We start from the raw sequence: 23,528 nt of genomic DNA, 5'->3' as shown, positions 1-23,528 counted from the left end.
CCACTTTCTCCACTGTGGCCATTGCAGGTATTGCTAACTGATCATGCCACTCCCCTGCTCTGGATATGGACACAACCACAGGATCCTCAAGATCAAACTCTAGGTCAGTGGTTCTCAGCCGTAGCTCACTAGAACCTTTATGCTAAGTTTCCAAAGACACCAGTGAATGCTTGGACCCACTCCGGCAGCCTGCCCTAGTTGGTTTGGAGTAGGGGCTCAGTCATGAGTATTTTTTCAAGTTCTCGGGTTATTTTTAATCTGTGTAAAAAGCCACTGCTCTCAGCTACCAGAATTATACGATCACGTAGACGCACATAAAGTAGTGGCCACCCTACCTGCTAGTCATTGTCTTTAGTCCTTAAAATTGTCTTAAAATCATCCACCAGGTCCTGCTTGGTCTGCAAGCCACATCTAGTTGAGCTTTCTCATTCAAGGACCTGATATAACTCAGGTCCCATCTCCTACGTGAAGCTCCACTCCATCCTCAGCACCTTGATCTGGTGCTCAAGAAAACAGACTCAGAACCCAGGATAACCCTACCCACCTAGGAGACTCCTGTGAGTCCTGGAGCACAAAGGAATGTGGGAGAGTTCTTCACTCTCTCCCCAGACCTTGATGATAAACAGGCAGCCTCTAGAGAAGAAGCCTTCATCCCCATACTTGAGAATCTAGCATTTCTTCTAAGCCTCTTGACTGGAGAGTTTTTTCTGCTATCCACTTCAGTCCTTATTGTTGCAAAGGGAGCAGGAGAGCAGAGGCAGCAGGTATGTATGGACTCTTTGTTGAGGAGATAGCAATGTCTATACTCAGTTCTGGAAACACACACACACACACACACACACACACACACACACACACACACACCCCTTGCCTTGTTGACCAGGGAAGCAAACTTGTTGGGTCTTGATCTGTTTTCCTTCCTCCATCCACACCTGCTGAATGGTGGTGTTGACTTCCAGGTTGTGGGCAGCCAGGAGGCTCTGGCTGATGGTCACCTTTTAGGTGGGGGGGGCTTCGAGCCTGGCTCTGTGGCCTTGCCGTAAGCCCGACCACCACTCTGAAGTTCTACTTGCCAACCCAGCCTAACCACCCCTTCCTTCAATCTCTCCACCTCCATCTTTGGAAGCCCCCCAAATTCCCAAGGACTTCCTGGCTGAGGTTTGCCAACTCATGCTGGTCGCTGGGGAATCTGCCCATCTGTCCTCCTTACGGCCTCTTTGTCATAAGAACAGGACTGGCCTCCATCACAGTGATTCCAGGGTAAACAGGTGTCTGGGGAGGTGCAAACTACAATCCCCGAAGTTCATAACCTGCCCCAACCCCCAACTCACTCTACCCTAGTTGAGCCTCAATTTCCAAAAACTTGTTCCCTAGCTTAGCTTTTCAGCAGACAGATCCAAAGTGTGTGGTCCTCACCAGCTTCACCCCTCCTAGGCAGCCTGTGAGGAGGCCAGGCTCTGAGCAGAGAGGAAAGGGTTGAACAAATGCAGATTGTTTGCCAAGCCCCCACCTTCCCTCTAGGAAAGACCCAGTTCTCAGAAAGAGGCCAGGATCCCTGTCTGGATCAGGACCAACTGTGCCATTGGACAAAAACCAGGCTGCTCGCATACCCTTCCCATGTTTCTCCTTTCTTCTCTCTTGTGCCTTCCCCCTCTCTCTTCCCAGTTTCTGCTTCTCACTCATCTCCTTGCAGCCCCAATGGTGCTCTCAGTCCTTCTGCCACTTCTGCTCCAAGAGCTCCTTCTATTTCTGCTCTACAAGAAAAATTAACCTGGAAATATGAGCCACACCGGTGATATGCAGTGGTGTGGTCTGTGTGTGTCTGTGTGTGGTGTGTGGTGCCTGCTCATGAGACATCTGAATGGAGGTCCGTGTATACACCTTGACAACTCAGAGAAACCAAGCCATCAATTTGTGCTGTTTATTGAGGATGCATTGGGAGGGCCTTTAGGAAGAAAGGAGAAGCAAAGAGGCCTCCTCTTCTCTGCTTTTGGGTGCATGAGAGTGAAGACAGAGACCTTGTATTGTGCTTGGTCCCACTCAGAATGAGCCGTGAGTCTGAGCCAGGGTGGAGTGGGGACTGGACCTCTCTTGGTTGTTTGTCCTTCAGTCCGCCTTTTCTTGAACAGAGAACTAGTGCCTAGCATCTTCAAGAGCTGGGACAAAGACCCCAGTGTGAGAGGGGGCTTGGTCTGAGATCCAGAGGGCCAGACAGAGTGATTAGTGGCTGAGCCAGAGGCTAGAGCCAGGGGCTGAGCTGGTGGCATGGCTGGGGGACCACAGCCAAGGAGGTGAATGCCAGGCATGTGCAGAGAAGAATCTCACCAAGTTCAGTCATCCACACTTGTCTAGGCTCAGGAAGACACAGGTTGGGAGAAGTGGGATTGCCAAGGCCAGAGCTTGAGGCACAAGAGCAGGGCTGGCAGGGTGGGGATGAGGTTGACAGTGGGCTGGGGATCCAGAGCCCCTGCTGGGCATACAGGGGTGATGGGAGGGCACTAGGCATCCCTCTCTACCGACTGGCTTTCTTGGAGGGGGCACTCAGGCTTGAGCCTTTCCCCAGGGTATCCTTATAGTCGCTGGCGCTGCCTCGGCTCCGGGCCTCCCCACCGCGGACACTGCACACTCCAGAGATACAGCTGCTGCTGTTGGCCACATAGCCACCGCTGACGGAGCTGGGCCGGAAACCATAGCCACTGCTGCCACCGGTGCTACTGATGATGGCTGCAGAGAAATAGCTGATCAACTCTTCCGGCAGGGTTGGGGCTCTTCTTAGAGTAATGGGTTGGGTGGAGACTCCAGTCATAGCTTCCCCCACCCCACCTGCCCCCCAGGAAAAATTATCCCTGAGACAGCTCCCCCATGTCCTACCCTTGGCTTGCCCAGTTTATACCCAATCTGGCTGATTCTTAATTCTCAGAGATCCATCTTTTTAGTCCAGGTACCAGTGCACCCACCTGTCATTCCGGACATTCAGCCTTGTCCTTTCTATTAGCCTTTTTTTGGTTAAACTTCCCATATTCCAACCTCTCCCTCCTGCTAGCTGTCCCGTGGATGGCATCTTTTGGAAGCTCTGGTTTAATTCTTTTAGCCCCAGTGAGAAACCCAGAGATCCACTCTTGTCAGCTTGACCTCCAAAGTCCCCCATTTACTAATTTTCTCAGCTCCTTCTAAGTCCCCAGCCCAGATCTGATCACAACTTGCAGACATGGCTCCTCAAGCCTCACACACACCCAAGCTCATTTTCTTGCAACATGTCTTTTGTTTCCCCATCCTGATGGAGACAGCCTTCCTAGCTGTCAGTCCCTAGGAACAGAAAGACAGAGTGACAAGGAGGAAGGAGCCCTGGACTGGGAGTCAAGAGGCCTGGTTGCTGGCCACACCTCTGCTACTTGGCTCTGTGATCTCAGGCAAAGGTTTTCCCTCTCTGGTTCTTAGATTGCTCATCCCCACACACAGAGTATGACAAAGGCCCTTTCCGTCTGTAGATTCTACAATTTTAGGTCCAAGCATACAAATACTTACAGATACTGACAGGGGAGGGAAATTCTCCTGACATCCTATTTGGGAAAGAAATAAAATAAGAGCGAGCAATCACGTAACCCACAATCTATTAACCTGAGAGCTAGTGCTCCCACCAGCCTCATGTGAGTTTCTGAACCCAGTGGACACCTATGGACATTCCAAGTCTTCTTTGGCATGAGCAGAGCCTGAGAAGCTGGGAAGCTACCCCTGAATCTTTGGGGTAACCAGGTAGCAATCCAAGTCAAACAGTTGTTTGTATGAGATGAACATGTGGGAGTGGTATGCATACTTCCCAAGGGTCAAGCCTTGGCACTGAGCCTTTCTTTCTCCCAGGAGCATTGGGGAAGCTGGAATGGTTGCCCTGGGACATCTCTGACAAGTTCAAGTTCATCTTGTACTCGGATAGGTAAGGAAAATGAAACAAGAAGGCCTAACACAGTAATGGAACTTGTATTTTTTTTTTTTTTTTGCAGGGGGGGTGGGTGTTGCCTAGGTACATCCAGGAAATTTGTGAAGATTGAATGAGCTATCCACTTAGCACAGTGCCTGGTATGAAGTAAGCACTTAACGCCTGAGTAGGGATTATTATTTACTAATATTATTCCTATCATCCCTGCCCCTTCACTCCCCAAGAACACATCTTTTCTGGATTAGGCTGTGTTAGGCTTTCTCCTTAGATCCTCCCCAAACCCTCGGGTCTCTCCTGCCAGAACACAGCCCCCTCACCTGCACTCCTCGCTCTCCAACAACTTCCGGTAGGTGGCGATCTCCATGTCCAGGGCCAGCTTCAGGCTCATGAGCTCCTGGTACTCACGCAGCATCCGGGCCAGCTCCTCCTTGCCCTGGTGCAAGGCGGCCTCCAGCTCATCCAGTTTGGCCCGGGCATCCTTCAGGGCATTGTCCCCCCGTTGCTCAGCATCAGCAATGGCTGTCTCCAGATTAGAAGCCTAAATAAGGAATTGGAGAAGTTGGAAAACATAAAGGAGTCATCAAAGTCATTCACATCCAAATCCCATTTGTTCTTTGAGATTCTGGGCAGAGATGCCCACTTCTACCCTTCACCCCCACTCCCTGCTCCTCTTCTAGGCTGGCAAGTCCTTAGCTCTATCTCCTTCCTTAGCTCTATCTCCACTCTCTTGTGTTTAGATGGTGTTGATGATGAAAACAGCACATCCTGCCCTCCTGAGATTATGGCCAATTCAGCACCATCTCAGTTATTGCAAAGGCATTTACTTGGCCACCCTGTGCCAGGGATACAAAATGAGTATGAGTCAGACTGGCTTCCACTCTTGAGTTGTTTAAAGCCTGGGAGTAGAGATCATTGGAATTTTGTATTGCAGGTACAATGGCAATGGCTGCCTGGGTACAAGGGACCACAGACGAGGGGCATGGGAAAGGAGATTCCCCAGGATTAACTCTTATTTCCCAAGTGCTTACCATCCACCTGGCATGATACTCAGCCCTTCGTCCTCTTTTTGTATACCTTAGCTCCTCTAGTCCTCACAACACCCTGCACAGTGAGGACAAGTGACTTGTCCAATGTCACAGACCTGATAAGTGTTAAAGCCCATGGGAGAGTGGAAGGAGCACTGGACTAGGAACCGGGAGACCTTGGTTCAGATCACAGTCTGCTGTTTGCCTGCTGTGCAACCCACTTAACCTCTCTGAGTCTCCGTTTCCTTACCCGTAACATTAGGACACTTGCCTCAGAGTCTTTGTGAGAATTTAATGTGATAAAATGATAAGAACTATGACTATCATTATTATATACATACATCTTGTCTCGCCACCTGCTAAAACTGAGGCTGTGGCCTATATTTCTGGCAGTGACTCTGAGTAAGGCCTTAATAAATATCCACAGAAGGCACTTTAATGGGTGCCCTCTGAGCGCAGTTCTCCTCAGTCGTTTAATCAATAAATGTGTATTAAGCTGCTATCAGGCACCAGGCTCTGTACTATATACTAGGAAAACAATGGTGAACGAAGCAGACAGCTCCCTGCCTCCTTCCAGTCCAGTGGAAGAAGGGGCGGGCAGGTGCAATTATAGAAGTGTGAAAAGCACGAGAAAAGCACAGGTGCCAGGAGAGCACGTTTACTGGGGCAGGTGGGGCAGAGGACTGTGGTCCTAGCCCAGCCTGAGGGATACAAGAAGGCTTCCTGGGGGAGGGGGCTCCAAAGCAGAGGTCTTTGGGGTGAGCAGGTGCTGAGATGCCCCAGGGATGTTTGCTCTAAGTGGCCGAGGCAGTGACTTTATTTGGCCCCTTTTGTCTCATAAGAGTTTGATGTCCTCAGCCAACTCATCCAACTCATTCCCTCTCCGATTGTGCCCGCCCAGCCCAGGCCACAGGCAACCAGACCCCTCACCTGCTTCTTCACATTCTCAATTTCAGAGCGGATTCTCTGGATGAGCCGGGTGAGCTCCGAGATTTCGTTCTTAGTGTTCTTGAGGTCATCCCCATGCCGGCCAGCTGCCAGCTGCAATTCTTGGAACTGCATACCCCAGAGCACAGAACCATGGATCAGCATGAGGAGGGTGTTATAGGAGTACATGATATCTTGGGTTGGTGATGTCATGGGGCCAGGGCACATTGGACACTTAACTGGACCTTGCCTCTGTTCTGGGGACAGTCAGGACCAGCCCTCATGCCTGCTGGGGTTGCTCTCTCCAGCCCAGCTCACCTTGGTCTGGTACAGGGCCTCGGCCTCAGCCTTGCTCTTCAGGGCGATCTCCTCATACTGGGCCCGGACCTCATCAATGATGCTGTCCAGGTTCAGGTCCCGGTTGTTGTCCATGGACAGGATGACAGACATGTCGCTGATGTGGGACTGGATCTGAGTAATCTCCTGCAGGGGAAACAAGGAGACTCTTGGGACTTGACTGTCAGAGATCAAAAATCTCCCCCAAGCAAGGTGAACAAATCCTGGTGATGCCAACTTCATGGCTCTGAACTAAGGATATTGCTCTCTGGTCAGAGCGAGTTACCTCTGGGACCCAGACGGATTCTCGCCACCATGGAGCCAGGGCCTGGCCCATTTCCTTTCCACCCAGAAGATAGAGATTGAAGAGTCTCTCGGAGCTGAGATGGGAGATGAATGGCTAACTCAGGGGTGGGGGAGGGCAGAGGTGGCCTGAGAACAATATCCTCTCCCAGCCCCCAGAATAGAGTTTTGGGGGCTGCCCTCAGAGAGGTGGAGTGAAGAGAGACTTACGGCTTCATAGAGACACTTGAAGAACTTGATCTCCTGGTCCATGGAGTCCACCTTGGCCTGTAGCTCCACCTTATTGGCATAAGCTGCATCCACATCCTGAAAGATGCCCAGCCATCCCCCGGTCACCGCCAGTGCAGCCAAGGAGGCCACAGTCATCCCAGCCTGGGTGCCCTGCACAGGGGAGTAGCTGCCCTCTTCTCTTTGGGGAGCCCGTGAAAAAGGAAAAGAAGAAGCAAAAGGCCCAGCCCTACCCCATCCTGCTTCTTCAGCAGGGACCAGTGCCTTTCGAAGGAAGGGAGCCCCAGCCAGCCTGCTGTCAGTCATCCTTGTGACATCTGAGCAGGCCCCAAGGCTGCAGGGGGGCCCTGTGTATCACCCTCTGCTATTCTTCGCTATGGACAAACCCTGTCCACATTAAACACTCAGGAAAGCTGTCATCTTCCCTGTCTTTTTATTCCCTTTTCTGAATAGTTGTTTTTTGGTTTGTTTGGTTGGTTGTTTTTTGGTTTTTTTTTTTTTTTCCCATGGTTCCCTGCCTTTACTTCGCTTTTTCTGAATCAGCTTACTTTCTCTGAGAGCAGATCACACGGCAGGCTCAGCATCTCCTGTTCCCAGGTCAGCCCTGGATTCAGGGCTTGCTTTCCCACTCACCTTCTTGAGCAGCACGAACTCATTCTCTGCAGTTGTCCGCCTGTTGATTTCTTCCTCATACCTGTGGGAATCCCAGGGCTCAGTCAGTTAATACAACTGCCTGAGAAACATCATTTGCCCAGGGAAGACCCTGAGCGAGGGGCATTGTGCCTGTCAGAGGGCACAGGCGCTGAGGGGCTGTGGAGTCCAGAGCCTGAAGGGCTGGCCAGGCAAGGAAGGCTTCCTAGAGGAGGGGATATGGTAACCAAGTTTGGAAGAAGGAGATTGTCGAAAATGAGGAAAAAGCATGTGGAGCAAATGTCCTGTGGGAAATCTCAGAGGAAGCAAAAAGCAACCTCCTCCCTCAAAATTTGAATGAAGTTTTACAGATGAATTTCCCCCAGTTACTCCTCATAGAACTTCTGGGAAGTAGATGGATGTAAACCCCCTTTTACTAATGAGAACACAGAAGCTTGGGAAAATAAGAGAGGTTACCCAGGGTTTTTCTCACCCCAGAGCCAGAGATAATCCTCTCATTGTCCAACTAATTGGACATTTGTTCTAAGTGCCAGGCCAGAGGCTGGAGGGGCAGAGAGGAAGTTCCAGAGTTTTGTTGGGGTGATTTTGCTTAGTATGATGAATAACACTGCCCCCCATATCCAAAAGCTTTAAGCTGAGGTAGCTTCTGAGGCCCTGAGCGGCCACTCCTGCAGGATGAGCTCAGAGGGATACGGCAGTTGTCAAGGTACAGGGGTCCCCTCCTCGCTCACCTCTTCTTGTAGTCCTCCACCACATCCCGAACGTTCCTCAGCTCCGAGTCCAGCCTCACCCTGTCCCCGGACAGCGTCTCCAGCTGCTTCCGCAGGGTGCTGATGTAGCCCTCAAGGATGGGCTCCAGGTTGTTCTTGCAGTTGTTCAGGTCCAGCTGCTGCAGCAGCTCCCACTTGGTCTCCAGCACCTGGTTCTGCTGCTCCAAGAACCGTACCTGGAACCCAAAGCCCAGAAACTGTTGAGCCCCCACAAAAAGTCACATCTGTCACTCACAGTGCACTGTGCAAAGTGCTCTACCTGCATTCTTTTCCTTTACCCCCCACAACAGCTGCACGAGGTGGGCGAATCGTTAACCCTATTTAATGGAGAGGAAACTGAGGCATAGAGAAGTTTAGCCTCTTTCCAAGGTCTGATGGTTTAATAGGTGGTGTAGCCCATAAATGAACCAGACATGGATCCCCATAACCTGTGCATCCAGTCACTCAGAACCACCACGACCAAATCAGCACAGGGCAGGGTGTGCCTGAAGGTGCCAGGACAGAGTCAGGCTGGATCCATCTTTGGGAAGTTTGACCATTCTGAAGAAGGGATCTTCTGTTCATTGTATAACACATCAAGCTCAATGAGGCTCAGTGGGCTAAGAGCTTCAGCTGTTCTAAATTCCAGCAAGGCCCCAACTCTACTTTGCTCATGGCCTCTTCCTTTTTCCTAGTCCTATTTCTCAGAACCATCTTCCCTAGAGCAAGTATGGTGCAAGCTACCTGTGCCACTGTGGCCTCACTGGGCCAGGAAACTGACCAGAGGGGATAGATCTGCACACATTTTTAAATGTGACTTCCCTTAATCTGCATGAGCACAGTTACTGTTTAAACAAAATTGTGTTCCCTAAAGTCAGAAACATAGACATTGGAAAACTTTGGGATTCAGTGTTAAGATGGGATTAGCCACCAAACACCTTGCCTCCATCAGATCAGCCAGCGTTTGGTTTGGTTTAACCAATCCTGACTTTTTTCATGTATAGCCAGAAAACTGAACGAACATTAACCAAAGAGTAAACCCTACACTCAGGACACCACAGTATATATCTAGACCACACGCTGGACACATCTGGATCACTGCTGGAGGTACCCGCCTTCTCTGGCTGCCTGGGTTATGGGATTATACTCCTCTAGAGACTAAAATGGTTTGAGAACTGTCTAGGCTTCTCCCTCACTCTAGTCAGACCACTTTTGTTCACAGAGGTGACCGTCTTCATGTTCGTCTTCCTTTTCATGTCTCTAGACTTCATTCTTTAATAGTGTTTGACCAGTCCAGCCACAGATCAGCCCACTCTCATTCCCCAGCCCCAAACCTCAGAATACCTTGACCTCCATATGTGAAATGGCTTAGAGCAGTGGTCCCCAATCTTTTTGGCACCAGGGACTGGTGCTCCTATGAGAATAATGCCTGATGATCTGAGGTGGAGCTGAGGCGGTGATTCGAGCGCTGGGGAGCGGCTGCAAATACAGATGAAGCTTCGCTTGCTCGCCTGCCTGCCGCTCAGCTCCTGCTGCAGCCTGGTTCCTAATAGGCCACAGACCAGTACCAGTGCATGGTCCAGGAGTTGAGGACCCTTGGCTTGGAAGAGTAAGAAGCCACAGAGATGGTGCTGGTTCCTGAGGTGACCAGGGGCAGTAGGGGATCCTCCTCCAAGCAGTAGAGAGTTGCATGGAGTGGGAGTGGGGAGCCAGGTTCTGAGGGCTGCTGACCATTTCAGCCATTGGCATTGTCCTGGGCTGACCTGTTCTTAGTGCCTGTCACAGAGCCAACAGAGCCCTCCAGTACCCAGGACTGGATCTGGAGGCAGGAGGTTGAGCACGCAATCTCACCTTCCCTCCCCCCAGATGACCCTGGGGATGGCCTTCACCTCCATGTTTTTGCCAACTCATAAAATAGGAGCAAAAAGTTCTTATCTACTGAAAGTCAGGGCCTATATGGACTGTATGATCCTGTGAAGCCTCTTCCAGACCTTTGCTTTCTCTCCTTTTCAGCACCCCTCCCCTAACCCTCCTGAAATAAAAATGATAATAACAACCACCCCTACACGGGAGTACTCAGTACCTGTCAGACGTTGTGCCAAGATCTTCACATGCATTTCCTTTTACAAACCTGACAACGAACCCAAGAGGTAGGTTTTTATCTCCATTGTAGACATGAGAAAACAGAGGCACAGACAGGATAAAAAGCTCCTCAAGCACACGGCTGGGAAGTGATGGGCCAAGGTGGAAGCGAGGTCTGGCTTCAGAACGTCGCGGAGCCCTCTTCTCTACTGCACTATTGTGCCTCTTGAGAGAGAGTCCTCAGCCAACTGAAACAGATGTCCTTGGCAAAGCCACCTGGGGAATGGCCAGCACTGATGCTCCTGAGTCAATAATAGAATGACTAGTGGACGAGATCGGCTGGCAATGGATGTGCAGAGGACAGCTTCTCACATGGGCCTAGGCTGAGCAATGGCAGCGAGCTGGCCCTTAAGAGTAAGAAGCAGGACCCTTTTCTTAGGAGGCCCTGCCTCTAACTCTGATAAGCTATGCCAGTAGAAATTGAGCTGCCTCTGTTTTCTCTAGGGAAAGACTACACAGGGAATCTTACACTAGTCCCCCTAAAGATAGAAAATACCTGATTTGTCCACAGGAAGTGCCTCTCCAAATCTAACCTTAATCCACATTGCTATAACAAAAGCTTATTTTCTTTTTTTTTCAGGCAAGGCAACCCTTGATGGACCTCACAGATTGCAAGGACCTTGTCAGCTTACAATCCCTTATTGTTTTACTTTTTACATCTACAGCACCTGGTCTTCTTAGGTGGTCTCCCATCCAAGTACTAACCATGCCTGACCTTGCTTAGCTTCCAAAATCAGATAGGATTGGGCTTGTTCAGGGTAGCATAGCCATAGACCCAAAAGCTTACTTTCTAAGAAGAGACAAGAAGGGCTGTTTATAAGTTTCCCAAGTCCTAGCAGACCCACCTTGTCGATGAAGGAGGCGAACTTGTTGTTCAGAGCCTTGATCTGCTCCCGCTCCTGGGCACGCACTTTCTGGATCTCAGGGTCCAGCTCCACGTTGAGGGGGGCCAGGAGGCTCTCATTGACGGTGACCTGGTGAATGCCTCCAGGTGGGCACACGGTCGGACATATAGGTCCCAGAGCTACACTGCCAAACATGCTGCCAGCAAAACCGCTGGCCCGGCCCCGGCCAAATCCATAACCTCCACTCTTCCCGCTGCCACTGGCCACGTTGAAAGAGATGCTCCGGGCGCCCCCCAGGCTGTAGAGGCTCCGACTGCCGAAGCCCCCGCTGAGCCCTTTGCCCCCTGCCCGGAAGGAGGATGAGCTGCCCCCTGCGATCACGGCTGAGCAGCCACTGAAGCCCCCCTTGGGGGCAGCTCCAGACTTGCAGGTGAATTGCCGGCTCATGCTGCTGGTAGAGGTGGAGTTCAGACACAAAGGCAAAATCCCGGAGGGGTTCCACAAGTTGCTGTGAGGACTGCCAGGTGCCCTTCTTTATATGTACTTGGCACCGGGGCTCATAGATGGGCAGTCAAGGGCTTAATTCGTGGGTTTGGCTTGCCTGGGAGCAAGAAGTCATTTTCTCTATGCTGAGCTAGAGACCAAGCCCTCCCCACCTCTGAAACAACATGAAACCTTCAAAGTGCTGGGTTTGCAAGCCTTGCTCATGTAATTTGGGTCTTATCTAATTAACCTGCTGTAATAGGGTAATTTGCCCCAGGCCTAGCCTCTCCAGGGGGATGTCATTGGCCCTTCACCATCTCTATCCTGATTCATCTTCTCTGGATTGTGGGATTCTTCTTGGGGACTCAGGGAACAGGAGGGAATGGACTGCTCTGAACAGAGCAGGCCAGTGAGTAGAACATGTGGGGGCTCCAACCATAGTTATGTCCTCCTCTTTTCAGGACAGGGGAATATCATTCAGTCATGCACCCCTCCCCCAGACCTCCTAGAGGCACCCCCCGCCCCCACTGTCTTCTCTTAACAAACAGAAGACAGCAGCTCTCTCTGCTGGGCTATTAGGAGTGGAGTGACCCTCTCCCCAGCATGGGACATTAGCAGCCCAGGGCAGAGCCAACCATGAACACAGCGGGGCTGTGTGCTTCTGCAAGTTACCCAGAAAAAGGGTCTCCACATTTCACCTCTCTCAAACTCCCAGAATAAGGCAGGCTAGAGGCTGAGCAAAGGACAATTAATGTCCAGTCCTTCAAGCACTGAACAGAAAGAGGAAGAGGAAAGGAAGATGGAGTTGGGGCAGGTGACTGAGAAATTCAGGAAGTCAACTGGGAGAAATGATGGGACAACAGAGAGAGGTTCACCCAGGGCCTGGATGTTTCAAGGAAAAACTTCTGGGATGGGAGTGGGGAGGCGGAAGTCTATTTCATCATTCTGTCTTTCCTCTAATGTGTATCTCTGCTAATAAGACTAGGGGTGACTTGAGGACAGGCGCCATCTGTTTAGAGTTAAAATAAAGAAGTTGCTATCAAGGTGAGACTGATCTCCTGTTGTATCTCTCCAGACCCATGAGAGCCAAGAATGCAGGCTAGCTGGTGCCCTCCCCAGGAGTGCAGGCCTCCCCAAGAGGGTGGCCCAATGAGCATGGTGCCATCCTGCTCAAAATGGTCCTGTGGTCCCCGTGATCCCTGTTCCAGAGTCCACCTGTTGTCCCCTCCATCCCAAGTCCCTGGCTCCTGCGATGCATCCTGGTCCTCCCTTATTACTGTCATTGCTGCTGTGGCCTCTGTTCCTCTCATAGCTGACACTGACCCTGGAGATTGCCCATGCCCAAAGATCACTGCTGGGGCCCCATGGGTGGGCTGTGGCTCTTTACCTGGGTGTGGCCAAAACAGGAGAAGAATTTGGAGCAGGGCTGGAGTAGGGCTCTTTCTCTCACTTTGTTTAGGGAATCCATTCCTGCCTCCTCCTCAGCACCCTTTTCCACCCTCCCTTCTGCCATTCTGTCTTCATGGCTCTTATTGAAACCACCAGTATTTCTCTTTCCCTCCCATCTCTCTTTCCCTCCTCTCCATTTTTTATCTATCCTTCCCTCTCTCTTTTACCACCTCTTGTTCTATTGCTTCCTAACTTGCCCTCTTCCTAAGGATCTTCCTGGGTCAACATAGGCCAGCTCTGACCTCCCCTCATCTCCCTCAGCCCTAAGCATGTCTTTTGCCTGTGCTAGAAGGACAGAAACTTTGTGGACAGCTTCTATGAGGTTCCTCTGAAGGCTGTGTCACATGTCATCTCAATTTTCCTTTGTAAGGAGAGTAGAAAGTTCTACAAATTAAATACAACCTAGTACACTCCTCCTTCCCTTCCTCCCTACAGTAAACCTCTATTGAACACCTATTGTGTTTCAGAAATTGGGCCCCGTGCTTGGACACAGGAGCATGTGGGATAACTCTAAGGGCATTTCACCGCTCTCGGAACCCAGTCCTCATATAGTGGTCCTCCGCCATGGTTTTGCTGGCTGTATGTTTCTCTGACATGCATGACAGCTTCCCAGCCCAGCCTTCAGCATCCCACAGCTACCGCCCTGCCCTTGCCTTGTCCCATATCCTTCCTCACTGCTCCCTGCTCCAGCCAAAGACACTTCATCCACAGGCCTCATCTTCAAATACCTCCAAAATTTTGCCAAACTATTTCTACCCAGCCTGGAACAACTTCTCTCCCTATCTCTTCTGATCCAAATCCCTCTACTCTTTCAAACCCTTGCCCCAAACCCTGAATTTAGCCCCATCTTGTCTCCTCCACGCTATGGATTTCTCTGTCCATTGACACTTGTGTGTAGGCTGTTGTGTTCCCTAGGGCCTGGGGCCTGGATGAGCATTCTGTGTCTCCCAGCTGACTGCGCCCTCTGTGCCTTCCTCAGGGCCCGGCACCAGCCTCTGGACATCCGTCCCAGGCGTTGGAAGACTGGCCGTTGTTGGAGCAGCAACTAAATGGCAGGGACGGTGCATCTTCAGGGAGCTGCTGGGTTGGCGCCCACCTAGAATGGCACCAGGTAGGAGGGTCTAAGTTCTCCTGCACCACCGAGCAGTGTCCCTCCGCTTAACCTCTCTAGGCCTCAGCTTCCCGGCTATAAATGAGATAATAAACTCCTCATGGGGTAGTTGCGGCAATTACGTGTGTTAATCCATGTAAAGCATTTGGTGAGTGCCTGGTACCTAGTTCAATGAATGTTAGCAATTACTAAAAATAGAGATTAAATTAGAATTTAGGAATTGGCCTTTCTTCACCTCTTCTTTCCGCTCTTTTTCCTCTCCTCTGGGAGAGGATGTCTGGTTAAGCACATTCCCACAAAGTGTCGTCTGCTGATGGACACAAGGAGACAATCTCTGATCATGGAAAATTTGCCATTAGAAATGATAATAATGATAAAGACACTGTCCGACAAGCTCTTCCCAAGTACAAAACTCAGTAGGAAGCACTTTTCTAACATTAAGTCTCTTGGTTTGATCCATTCATCAAATATTTACTGAGTACTTATCAAATGCTGAGGGGGGCAGTACAAAGTATCCTCCCCTCATAGAACTTAGTTTCTCGATCCCTCCAAACGCAGGTGTCCCTGGGAAAAACATCTCATCAAGCTATTAACAAGTCATTAACATCTTAGTGTGAATTAGTTAATCAGATACTGGCCATTAGGCATGAAACACCCAATGTTGTTGATGAGGATGATGATAGAACAGGAAGGTGAGTTCTGGGCCACCCACAGGAAGGGTGGGCCCAGGTGGGGCTGCTGGGCTTTTTGCTGGAGGAAAAAAAGGGAGGGACTGAAGGAAACCAGGACCGGGCCTCAGTTCACCAAGGTGGCCAAGGCCCTTCCTCAGCCTTTATTGAGATCTGGGGAGACTCAGGGGCAGAAAGAGGCAGGCCCTCTGCTTTGGGAGTCCTCTTAGGCCAGTGGGGAGACAGGATGTGATCTATCGTGTCTTAGCTTCATTGTCCCTTCACGCCCTTCTGTAGGCTCTCCCAGCTTTCTCGGTGGGAATTAAATTCTGAGTGATGCTTGGGCAGGTGTGGACGCCTCTGAGCTTCAGTTATATTCACCTGTGAAATGATGAAAAGAAGTGTGTCAAATCAGAGAATCAAATCTCCAAGCTACCAGGGACATCTAGCTCAGATATTCAAGGAAAATTTAAATCGTATATTAAACAAATTACATTTTTATGTATCTTGGTTTTATAGCCAAATGTTTTATTTGGTTCACATGAATTTGTAGCTTTCTTTGTATTTTTGTTTCTTTGTCTGAAGATAATCAGTTCGACATGTTTGTTGTGATCCCTTGACCCCGGTCAGGACCCACTGGCTCCCCTCTCAGTGTTCTGGGGTCTGATAAACCTCCAGAGGAGATGTCAGAAAGAGAAGGGTAAGAAAATCTAGTACAATCCAGAAGGGTAATTGCTAAATGAGAGGAAAAGGGAATGTACAGAGGAGAGGCAAGACGTGGGAACCCTGAATCCACAAGGGCTGCCTGGAGGACGAGATTTGGATTCAAGCCTTTTAAGGGGAGAAGGCTTGAGTGGACTGGCAGCGAGGAAATGCAAAACCAGCCCAGACTGGCAGGAGGAAGGATATTGAGGAAAGGACCCTCCAGGCTGGAGCAATCACGAGAGTGAAGGTCAACCATGGGTAGAGGGACCCTAGTCCCAAGCTTGTGTATGGGATAGAGCGAGTGCTAGGGAGCCACTGAGGGCTCTTGAGCCAGGCAGAACCTGAGCCATACATGTTTCAGGAAATAGAATTTAGCTGCTGTGTGGGTAGGAGTAGTGGAGATTGGGAAAGCCTGGAGGTATTGAAAGAGGGGCAGGTAGTTCTCTCAGCAAATAATTGTCTCAAAAATTAGAGAGAATGAGCTGGGCTATTTGGATGACATCAGCTCAAGTCCTACCAGTCCTCCTTAGCAGATTGACCCGGAAAATTAACATGTTGTCTGTGAACCCCTACAAATTCCCCTCCTCGCACCTGCGCATCCTCCTGTAGTTTCAAGCAGGCAGGCCACTCAGCCCCAAGCCAGCTGGATGGAGCACAGTCCCTGGGGCATCTAGGGTCAGGACAGGTGTTCGGCAATTTTGTACCTGGCAAGGCCACAGGTGAGCTCACCCCAGAGGAGCTGAAATATGAGGGACAGAGGAGGACTCTCCTGCCAGGCCCTCGGCTCTCTCCCATCCTTCAGTTCGGCTGCCAGAAAGGTAACTTCCAGAGCAGTCCAAACCCCCTTGCTTCCTCTTCACTCAGCTCTGTGACTAGAAACACCTCCTTTGAGCTTTGCTGGCCATCTCCTTCCTCCAGCCCTACCCCAAGTCTCTAGCAAAGTGTATGCACTTGGAGCTCTGAGGACCCAGGTTCTGGTCCTGCCTTGTGACCATGGGCAGGTCGCTCAACTTCCTGAACCTCTGTTTCCACATCTCTAAAAAAGAGGAGACTATTACCTGTTCCACCTACTCGCTGAGGTGGATAGCAGGCACCTTGTAAATAATAATAATGATGGTAATAATAATAATAGTTAACACACAGTATAAGCTCTGCCAGGCTCTGAGCACTTCACGTATATTAACTCATTTAATTCTCACCAACAGCTATATGGAGCAGGTACTGTTATTACCCCAATTTTACAGATGAAGATCTGAGGCCCAGGAAGTTACGTAACTTCCTCAAGTTCGCACAGCTAGTGAGTAGCTGAGCTAGGATTTGAGCCAGGGTTCAACCCAGGCAGCTTGCTCGCGGTCTGCACTCTGAGCTTCTATACTCTCCTGGCTTTCTTGTGCACAAATACGCAGCGCAGGTGCCTGCCCTATTCCAGGTACACATGCCCAACTCTAGCCTCTCACAAGCTCCGGGTCCTATTTTCTTCTGTCCCTCCTACATCTGCACCACTGTGTGAAACCCTGAGCTCACATTTCCTATCCTGCATGGGCTCTGCCATGCCATGAGTGCCCATGGCCCCACTCTCCCATTTGCTCCCCTTCCTCAGGAAGTCACCTGCCCTCTTTTGCCTCGGCTCCTTTGTATCTATCATGACTGCCGTGGCCCAGGCTGCACCCCGTCCTCTCTCTCTCTAGAATTTGGGCAGTAACCTCTTGAGCAGTCTTCCCCAGCTCTGCCCATCTGACCCATTCAACCCATCCTGCAAGTCCACTTCTGACTTCTCCCACACTCTCTTCTTCCTGTTATAGACCCTCTAACTATCCAGATCTGACCCCTCACTCCCCTTCTCAGCCTTCTTTGCTCTTCTGAAGAAGATTAACATTAATCTCAGGACTTGAGTAAAGATGAGGCGGGTGTGCTTATGAGACAATTAAATGTTTCTCACACAAATCATGCTTTTCCTTGATGTCATGCTCTGGGCTGTTCTCCCAGCCTCCCGCCCACCAGGGCAGGCTCGTCCTGTCCTTTAAGACAAACCAAGACACACCTCCTCTAAAAAGCCTCCCCCAAGCCCTCCTCGATTTCCACACTCACGCTGTCACGTGTGCTGCACCTTGTTGCACACAACCCTATTGCCCAGGTGTTGTCTGCATCCCTCCAGCCTAATATTATCTAAGAGGCCCCTCCAAAGCCAATACTCTCCACTCCTGTGGCCGTAGGCTCTAGAGCTTGTGGCACAAATTGCGAATGCTGCTTGCTAGTTGGCAGATGTGCTCCAATATGTCAGAGGATATGTGTGTGGGTGGATGTGAACATGGACATGAGCATAATGGTGTCCAGCCAGTATGGACTGACATGGCAGTCCCAGTTCTCTGTGGTTGACAACTACTGTGATGGGTTAGTGCCTGATTGTACTAGCTGTTAAATATTTTCAGTATGTTCCGTAGACATGAGCCTGTGAGCCAACAAGCATGTGTCTATGTGTGTGTACACAGCTTTCTGATGGCCGTCCACCTGACAATGGGCCCCATCTTGAATTAGCTATTGCTTGCAGATTTTTATATCTCCATTCTTCTCCACTAGTAGCACACAAGTGAGAGCCGATTGTCTCATTTTCACTATATTCTTCTTCAATAATAGCCACGAGGGGATGTGGTGACTCACAGCTGGCGACCAATTAAGGGAATCATATTCCTTCATTTGACATCCCAGAGACCATGAAAGCAGGAGAGGTTCTGACCAGTTAGGCCTGAAAGAACATCCCTTCCTAGGTGTTCTCTTCTAGGCTGGAGGGATGCACACAAGGTGACTTCTCAAGGTCACAGAGCATCTATTTTAATGAGACTTTCTCTACCAGTGAACATGTATGAATCAGTTAAAGCCTTGCTACATTGAGTTTGGAACCTTGGGAGAAATCTGTAAAGATCAGAAAATGAGAAGGTCAGAGGCAGAGGGAAAGACACAGAGAGGAATGAGCAGCAGGGAAGAGTGGATGAGGTTCCAGGAGACAGGGCACTGACTACTGTCTTCTATTGCAATCAGTGATTCATTTGCCAATTACTGAGCAACCTCTCTGGGCCAGGCATTTGCCGCATACCCCAAAACCCCCAGGCTTGCCCTTAATGAATCAAATGGAGGGTAAGTTATCTCTTCCTCCTACTAGCCCAGACTACTTTCCCTATCTTTATGCCAGGTTGCTATTAGCCATATGCTGGGAAAGGCTGGAGGCCAACTCCAGGAACACGGTTTCTCTGTCCACCTTCCTGCTATCTCCTACCCAAAATTTTATTCTTTATTTGCATGAGATTCACATAAATTAAAATGAACCATTTTAAAGTAAATGATTCAGTAGCATTTAGTATATTCACAGTGTTGTGCAACCACCATCTCTATCTAGTTCCAAACATTTTCATCACCTTAAAATGAAATGTAGTACCCCTGAGCCAGAACGTCCCATTCCCCCTACCCTCATCCCTGTGACAACCAAATCTCTCTGGATTTACTCATTCCGGACAATTTAGGTGAATAGAATCATACAATATGTGGCCTTTTGTGTCTGGCCTCTTTCACTTAGTGGAATGTTTTTAAAGTTTACCACGCTATTAACATGTATCAGTACTTTATTCTTTTTTATGACTGAATAACATCCCATTGTAAAGTATATACTAATAATTTTTTATTCATTTATTCATTGATGGACATTTGGGATATGTCTTAGTCCTTTAAGTCTGCTATAACAAATACCACAGGCTAGTAGTTTATAAACAACAGAAATTTATTCCTCACAGTTTTAGAGGTTGGGAAGCCCAAGGTCAAGGCAGCAGCAAGATTGAATTCCTTGTTCATAGCCAGTGGCTTCTCACCATGTCCTCACATGGTGGAAAGTGCTAGGGAGCTCTGTGGGGTCTCTTTTATTAGAACGCTAATCCCACTCATGAGCACTCCACCTTCATAACATAGGCTCCTCCCAAAAGCCCCGCTTCCTAAACACCATCATCTTTAGGGGTTAAGATTTCAACATATGAATTTTAGGGAGACAGAAACATTCAGACCACAGCAGGCTGCTTCTACTCTTGGCTATTGTAAGAAGTGCTGCTATGAACATGCTTGTACATGTGTTTGTTTACGTACCTATTTTTCAAATTCTTTTGGATATATTTACCTAGGAGTTGAATTGCTCTGTCATATGATAGTCCAATATTTAATTTTATGGGCAACTGTCTAAGTGTTTTCTACAATAACTGAACCATTTTACATTTCTACTAGTAATATGTAAATGTTCCAATTTCTCCATATCCTCACCAACACTTTTTATTTTTCATTATTTTTTATTATAACCATCCTAGGGGGGTGTGAAATGGTACCTCATTGTGGTTTGGATTTGCATTTGCATTTCTCTGATGACTAATCACGTTGAGCATCTTTTCATGTGCTTGTTGGACATATGTGTATTTTCTTTGAAGAAAGGTCTATTGAAGTCTTTTCTCATTTTTTAATTAGGTTGTTAGTCTTTTGTGGTTATATATTTTGGATACTAGATCCTTATTAGATAAATGATATGCAAATATTTTCTCATTCTACAGGTTGTCTTTTCACTTTCTTAATAATATCCTTTGATGTACAGAAGTTTTTATTTTGATGAAGTTCAATATATCTATTTTCTCTTTATTGCTTATACTTTTGGTGTCATATCTAAAAATCTTTTGCCAAATCCAAGGTTATGAAGATTTACTTCTATATTTTCTTCTAAGTGTTTTATGATTTTAGCTCTTATATTTAGGTTGTTGATCCATTTTGAGTTCATTTTTGTATATGCTGTGAACAGGGGTCCAACTTTGTTCTTTTCCATGTGGATATCCAACTGTCCCAGCACCATTTGTAGAAGAAACTATTCTTTCCTTCATCAAATGGTCTTGGCAGCCTTGTCAAAATGGCTATAGATGTATGGGTTTTACCCCAAAAAAACCTTTTAAACATCTTTGTGCTGAATGGAAAGTTCCTAGGAACATCATCCTCTGGGTGTCTCTGTTAGTTGAAGCTCCCTTAAGTGTCTACCAACTGCTAAGCCCAGCAAAGAATAAGGCCAGTCCTTTCCCTTGGGGACCTCATGTCTGACGGTGATGGAATCAGCCACACAGAGAGATTGTCTCAATCACATGTGGAATTATCCCAGTGGAAGTGAGAAATGGGCACTGCAAGATCCTAGATGAAAGGCGCTGGGGGTTCAGAAAGGCTTCCAGGAGTGGATACCTGAGCAAAATCTCAAAGAAGCAGTAAAAATTTTCCAGTAATGAAAGACGTGAATGACGATCCATGCACAGGGACTATGTGAGCATGAGCATCACCAGGTCAGATGACTTAGCCCCTAAATAGACCTTCACCAGAGGTCTCCACAGGGCAAGTGAACCAGATACTTACCCTTCTAGACAGTGAGTGGGACTCCCTCACTCCCCTGGGCTGCTCTCCAACCAAAATTCCCGCATGTTCCTTCTCGTCTCTTTGCCTGGCACTGAAGCCTATGGAACTGAAGTTGGTCACCACTAGTCCTGCCTCCATGCTTTCCCCTCTTGAGCTTCACAGGATTCTCCAAACTGAGTCCTAAAGCAAGAGCACAGTACCCTCTGTGCACTTCTCAGGATCTTAAGCAGCAGCTGACAAAGAATCTATCCATTTCTCAGGCAGATAAGCTATAGCCACGGGGCCTGCCCCTTTGCCTTTCTTTACACCCCAGCACAGAACGTGTTATCTCTGTCTCCCCGGATCACATCCACCTAGCCCCCGGGCCCTTCACCATGCCTCCAGGGCCAGGCACAGCACTTGGGCCTCACAGCCCAGTGATCAGAGGCATGCCTGCCCTGTGATTTCATGGATGGCTAAGAGATTCCTCTAAAGGCTATTCCACCCCTTCACTGCAGCCCCTCTTACTGGGCCACCTGGAATTTGGTCTTTTGGGGAAAGATAGAGTATTGGTGCTGGGAAGGGCCTTAGGGGTATCCGGTCCTGGGGTTCATGACCCAGGGAGGCTTCAGGGGTCTGGGAACTTCAGAACACTCAGACATAATTCTGCACACTTTTCAGGGGGAAAGGTCCATAGATTTCATCAAATTTCAAAGGGGTTCATGACACACAAGGTTAAGAATCACTAGTTTAGTCTAAGTGTACTGGTGACTCAGCACTATTCCCAGTCCCCACAGTGACGGCAGCAGTGACATCAAAGGGAGGCATTTGGGCAGAAAGTCCACCAGACTCCTGGGCTCTTGTGTTTCCCAAGGCTTATTGCACCCTGACACACACAGGAAAAGACCTCCTGAATACATGAAAGGCATAGTAAGGTCAAGGGAGGTGGCAGCTTGGGACCAGAGGCCCCACTATTACAAGGCCCTGTCCCTATTCACCTGAAGACTGTAGGGGCAATGACTCTATACGCACCTATAACACACAATGGATCAGAAAGCTGACTAAAGGACTGAATTCTGCTGGGCAAAGTCCAGGGACTTAGAAACTCATCCAGGCCCGCTACTGACTTCAGAAAATCTGAGTCTTCTCGCTTCCCCACCAAAACAAGCACACAAAACCTGCACCTAAACCTACCGTGATGGTGTGATTTAAGTTCTCTCTCCAGGAATCTATGTGCCCATCTTTCTGGTTATTTGACGGAACTCTCCTCCTTCAGGAAGCCTTCCTTGCTTAGCTTCTCCATTTCGGTCACTTCACAACGTTGCTGCACTGGGCCGCCCCTCCCTGACTTGTATGAGTGTGTGGCTCTCCATGTGTGTTCGTCTCTCCTATCAGCCTGAGATCACCCCTAGGGCAGCCTGCTTTGGTCTGCCTCCAGCCTCCCAAAAGGCTTGTGCCTTTGTGAGGTGGGACACATCATCATTAGGAGTGGGCCATCTGGAAAGATTGATGCACTGGCAAGAGTGCACATCTGACCTTACTCAAGGGGAGTTTATTGAATATACAGCGGAAATTCAGAGTCCTTGATTGAAGCGAAGGAAGAACTGGGTGTTGGCATTCTTAGGAATATTTACATCAAGATCTATGACTTCTGGGCTGGGAGGTACCACCGGAGACAGATCAAGTTTTCCTCACTGAACACAGCTCATGGCAACAGGAATCGAGAGACAGAAACTACTCCAGGACACAGCCCCAGAGAGAAGAGCAAAGATCAATCACATACCCACGGTCTTTAACAAAAGGCCATGTAATTATGCGGCCCTCCTCAAAAGAACCATGAAAATGACACTACCATGGAAGGAACACAGACTTTGGGGTCAGCCAGTTCTGGGTTTGTCTCCTAACCCTGGCACTTAGTGGGTGACAGGAAGTGGGGGGAAATTATGCAGCCTCTCAGAGGATGGGGCTTCTCATCTTTCCCAAGGATGCTGATTGCATCTACCTTGTAGGATGGGTGAGAATTAGAGGCAATGCCTGTAGGCAGCCCGGCATGTAGTAGGTGCTTGATATATGGTAGTAGATATTACTGCTAATAATGTGGTGGTGGTGACACAGGTGACAGAAGATCCTTAGTTCTCCTTTACTTGGTTTTGTGAATGTGGGTACAGCTGGTGGTCCGAGAGTATGCACGTTTTCTCCTAAATACTGGAGTCATTCTACAAAAACCTTTCCCTCTCCCCTCCTTTTCTTTCTCCTCTTTCTCCCTCTCCTCCCTCCCTCCTCTCCTCTCTTTTCCTGGATGATCATAGCTTCCCAGGACCAAGGAGATAATTGTAGCTTGCTTCCCTGCCAGTTGAAGGGAAAATGAGAAGTCACAAAGTCCACATGGGACCTGAAGAAACAGGGAGATGGCAGTTCTAATCAGAACTTGACAGTAAGATAAGTCACGGTGCAGATGGCCAAGGGTACTAGGACTCCGAGTGGAGGATTGGGGTGTGGCAGACATCTTCAGCCAGAGTGAGAGCAAGGGCATCTCTTGTCCCGGGTGCTGAGGTGAGCGGGGTTGTGTGGCTCATCGGGT

General features: G+C 49.1%; 1 protein-coding gene and 1 pseudogene across 1 annotated transcript; both read right to left on the bottom strand.

Annotated features, from left to right (window-relative positions):
• Positions 1–2,243: 2,243 nt before the first annotated feature.
• KRT71 (keratin 71) lies at positions 2,244–11,629 on the bottom strand. Its single transcript, XM_011375869.1, has 9 exons — positions 11,141–11,629; positions 8,136–8,350; positions 7,387–7,447; positions 6,736–6,831; positions 6,205–6,369; positions 5,890–6,015; positions 4,252–4,472; positions 3,526–3,560; positions 2,244–2,724 (listed from the first exon to the last, which is right to left on the bottom strand). The coding sequence occupies exons 1-9, from the start codon at positions 11,585–11,587 to the stop codon at positions 2,513–2,515; spliced, it is 1,578 nt and encodes a 525-aa protein (XP_011374171.1). The 5' UTR covers positions 11,588–11,629; the 3' UTR covers positions 2,244–2,512.
• Positions 10,952–11,070, bottom strand: LOC111729725 (annotated as a pseudogene).
• Positions 11,630–23,528: the final 11,899 nt, after the last annotated feature.

Source organism: Pteropus vampyrus, unplaced genomic scaffold (assembly GCF_000151845.1).
Source record: "Pteropus vampyrus isolate Shadow unplaced genomic scaffold, Pvam_2.0 Scaffold276, whole genome shotgun sequence".
Classification (NCBI taxonomy): domain Eukaryota; kingdom Metazoa; phylum Chordata; class Mammalia; order Chiroptera; family Pteropodidae; genus Pteropus; species Pteropus vampyrus.
Note: the sequence above shows the minus strand (reverse complement) of the source record. Positions and strands in the feature narration are given on the sequence as shown.

Bases quoted from the DNA above. Each gene is read 5' to 3' on its own strand.
- KRT71 (XM_011375869.1), bottom strand. From the start codon at position 11,587: ATGAGCCGGCAATTCACCTGCAAGTCTGGAGCTGCCCCCAAGGGGGGC. The intron at 8,351-11,140 runs GTGGGTCTGCTA...TTTGGGTTCCAG, and splicing joins TCGCCTCCTTCATCGACAAG to GTACGGTTCTTGGAGCAGCA. The intron at 7,448-8,135 runs GTGAGCGAGGAG...GGATTCCCACAG, and splicing joins GTGGAGGACTACAAGAAGAG to GTATGAGGAAGAAATCAACA.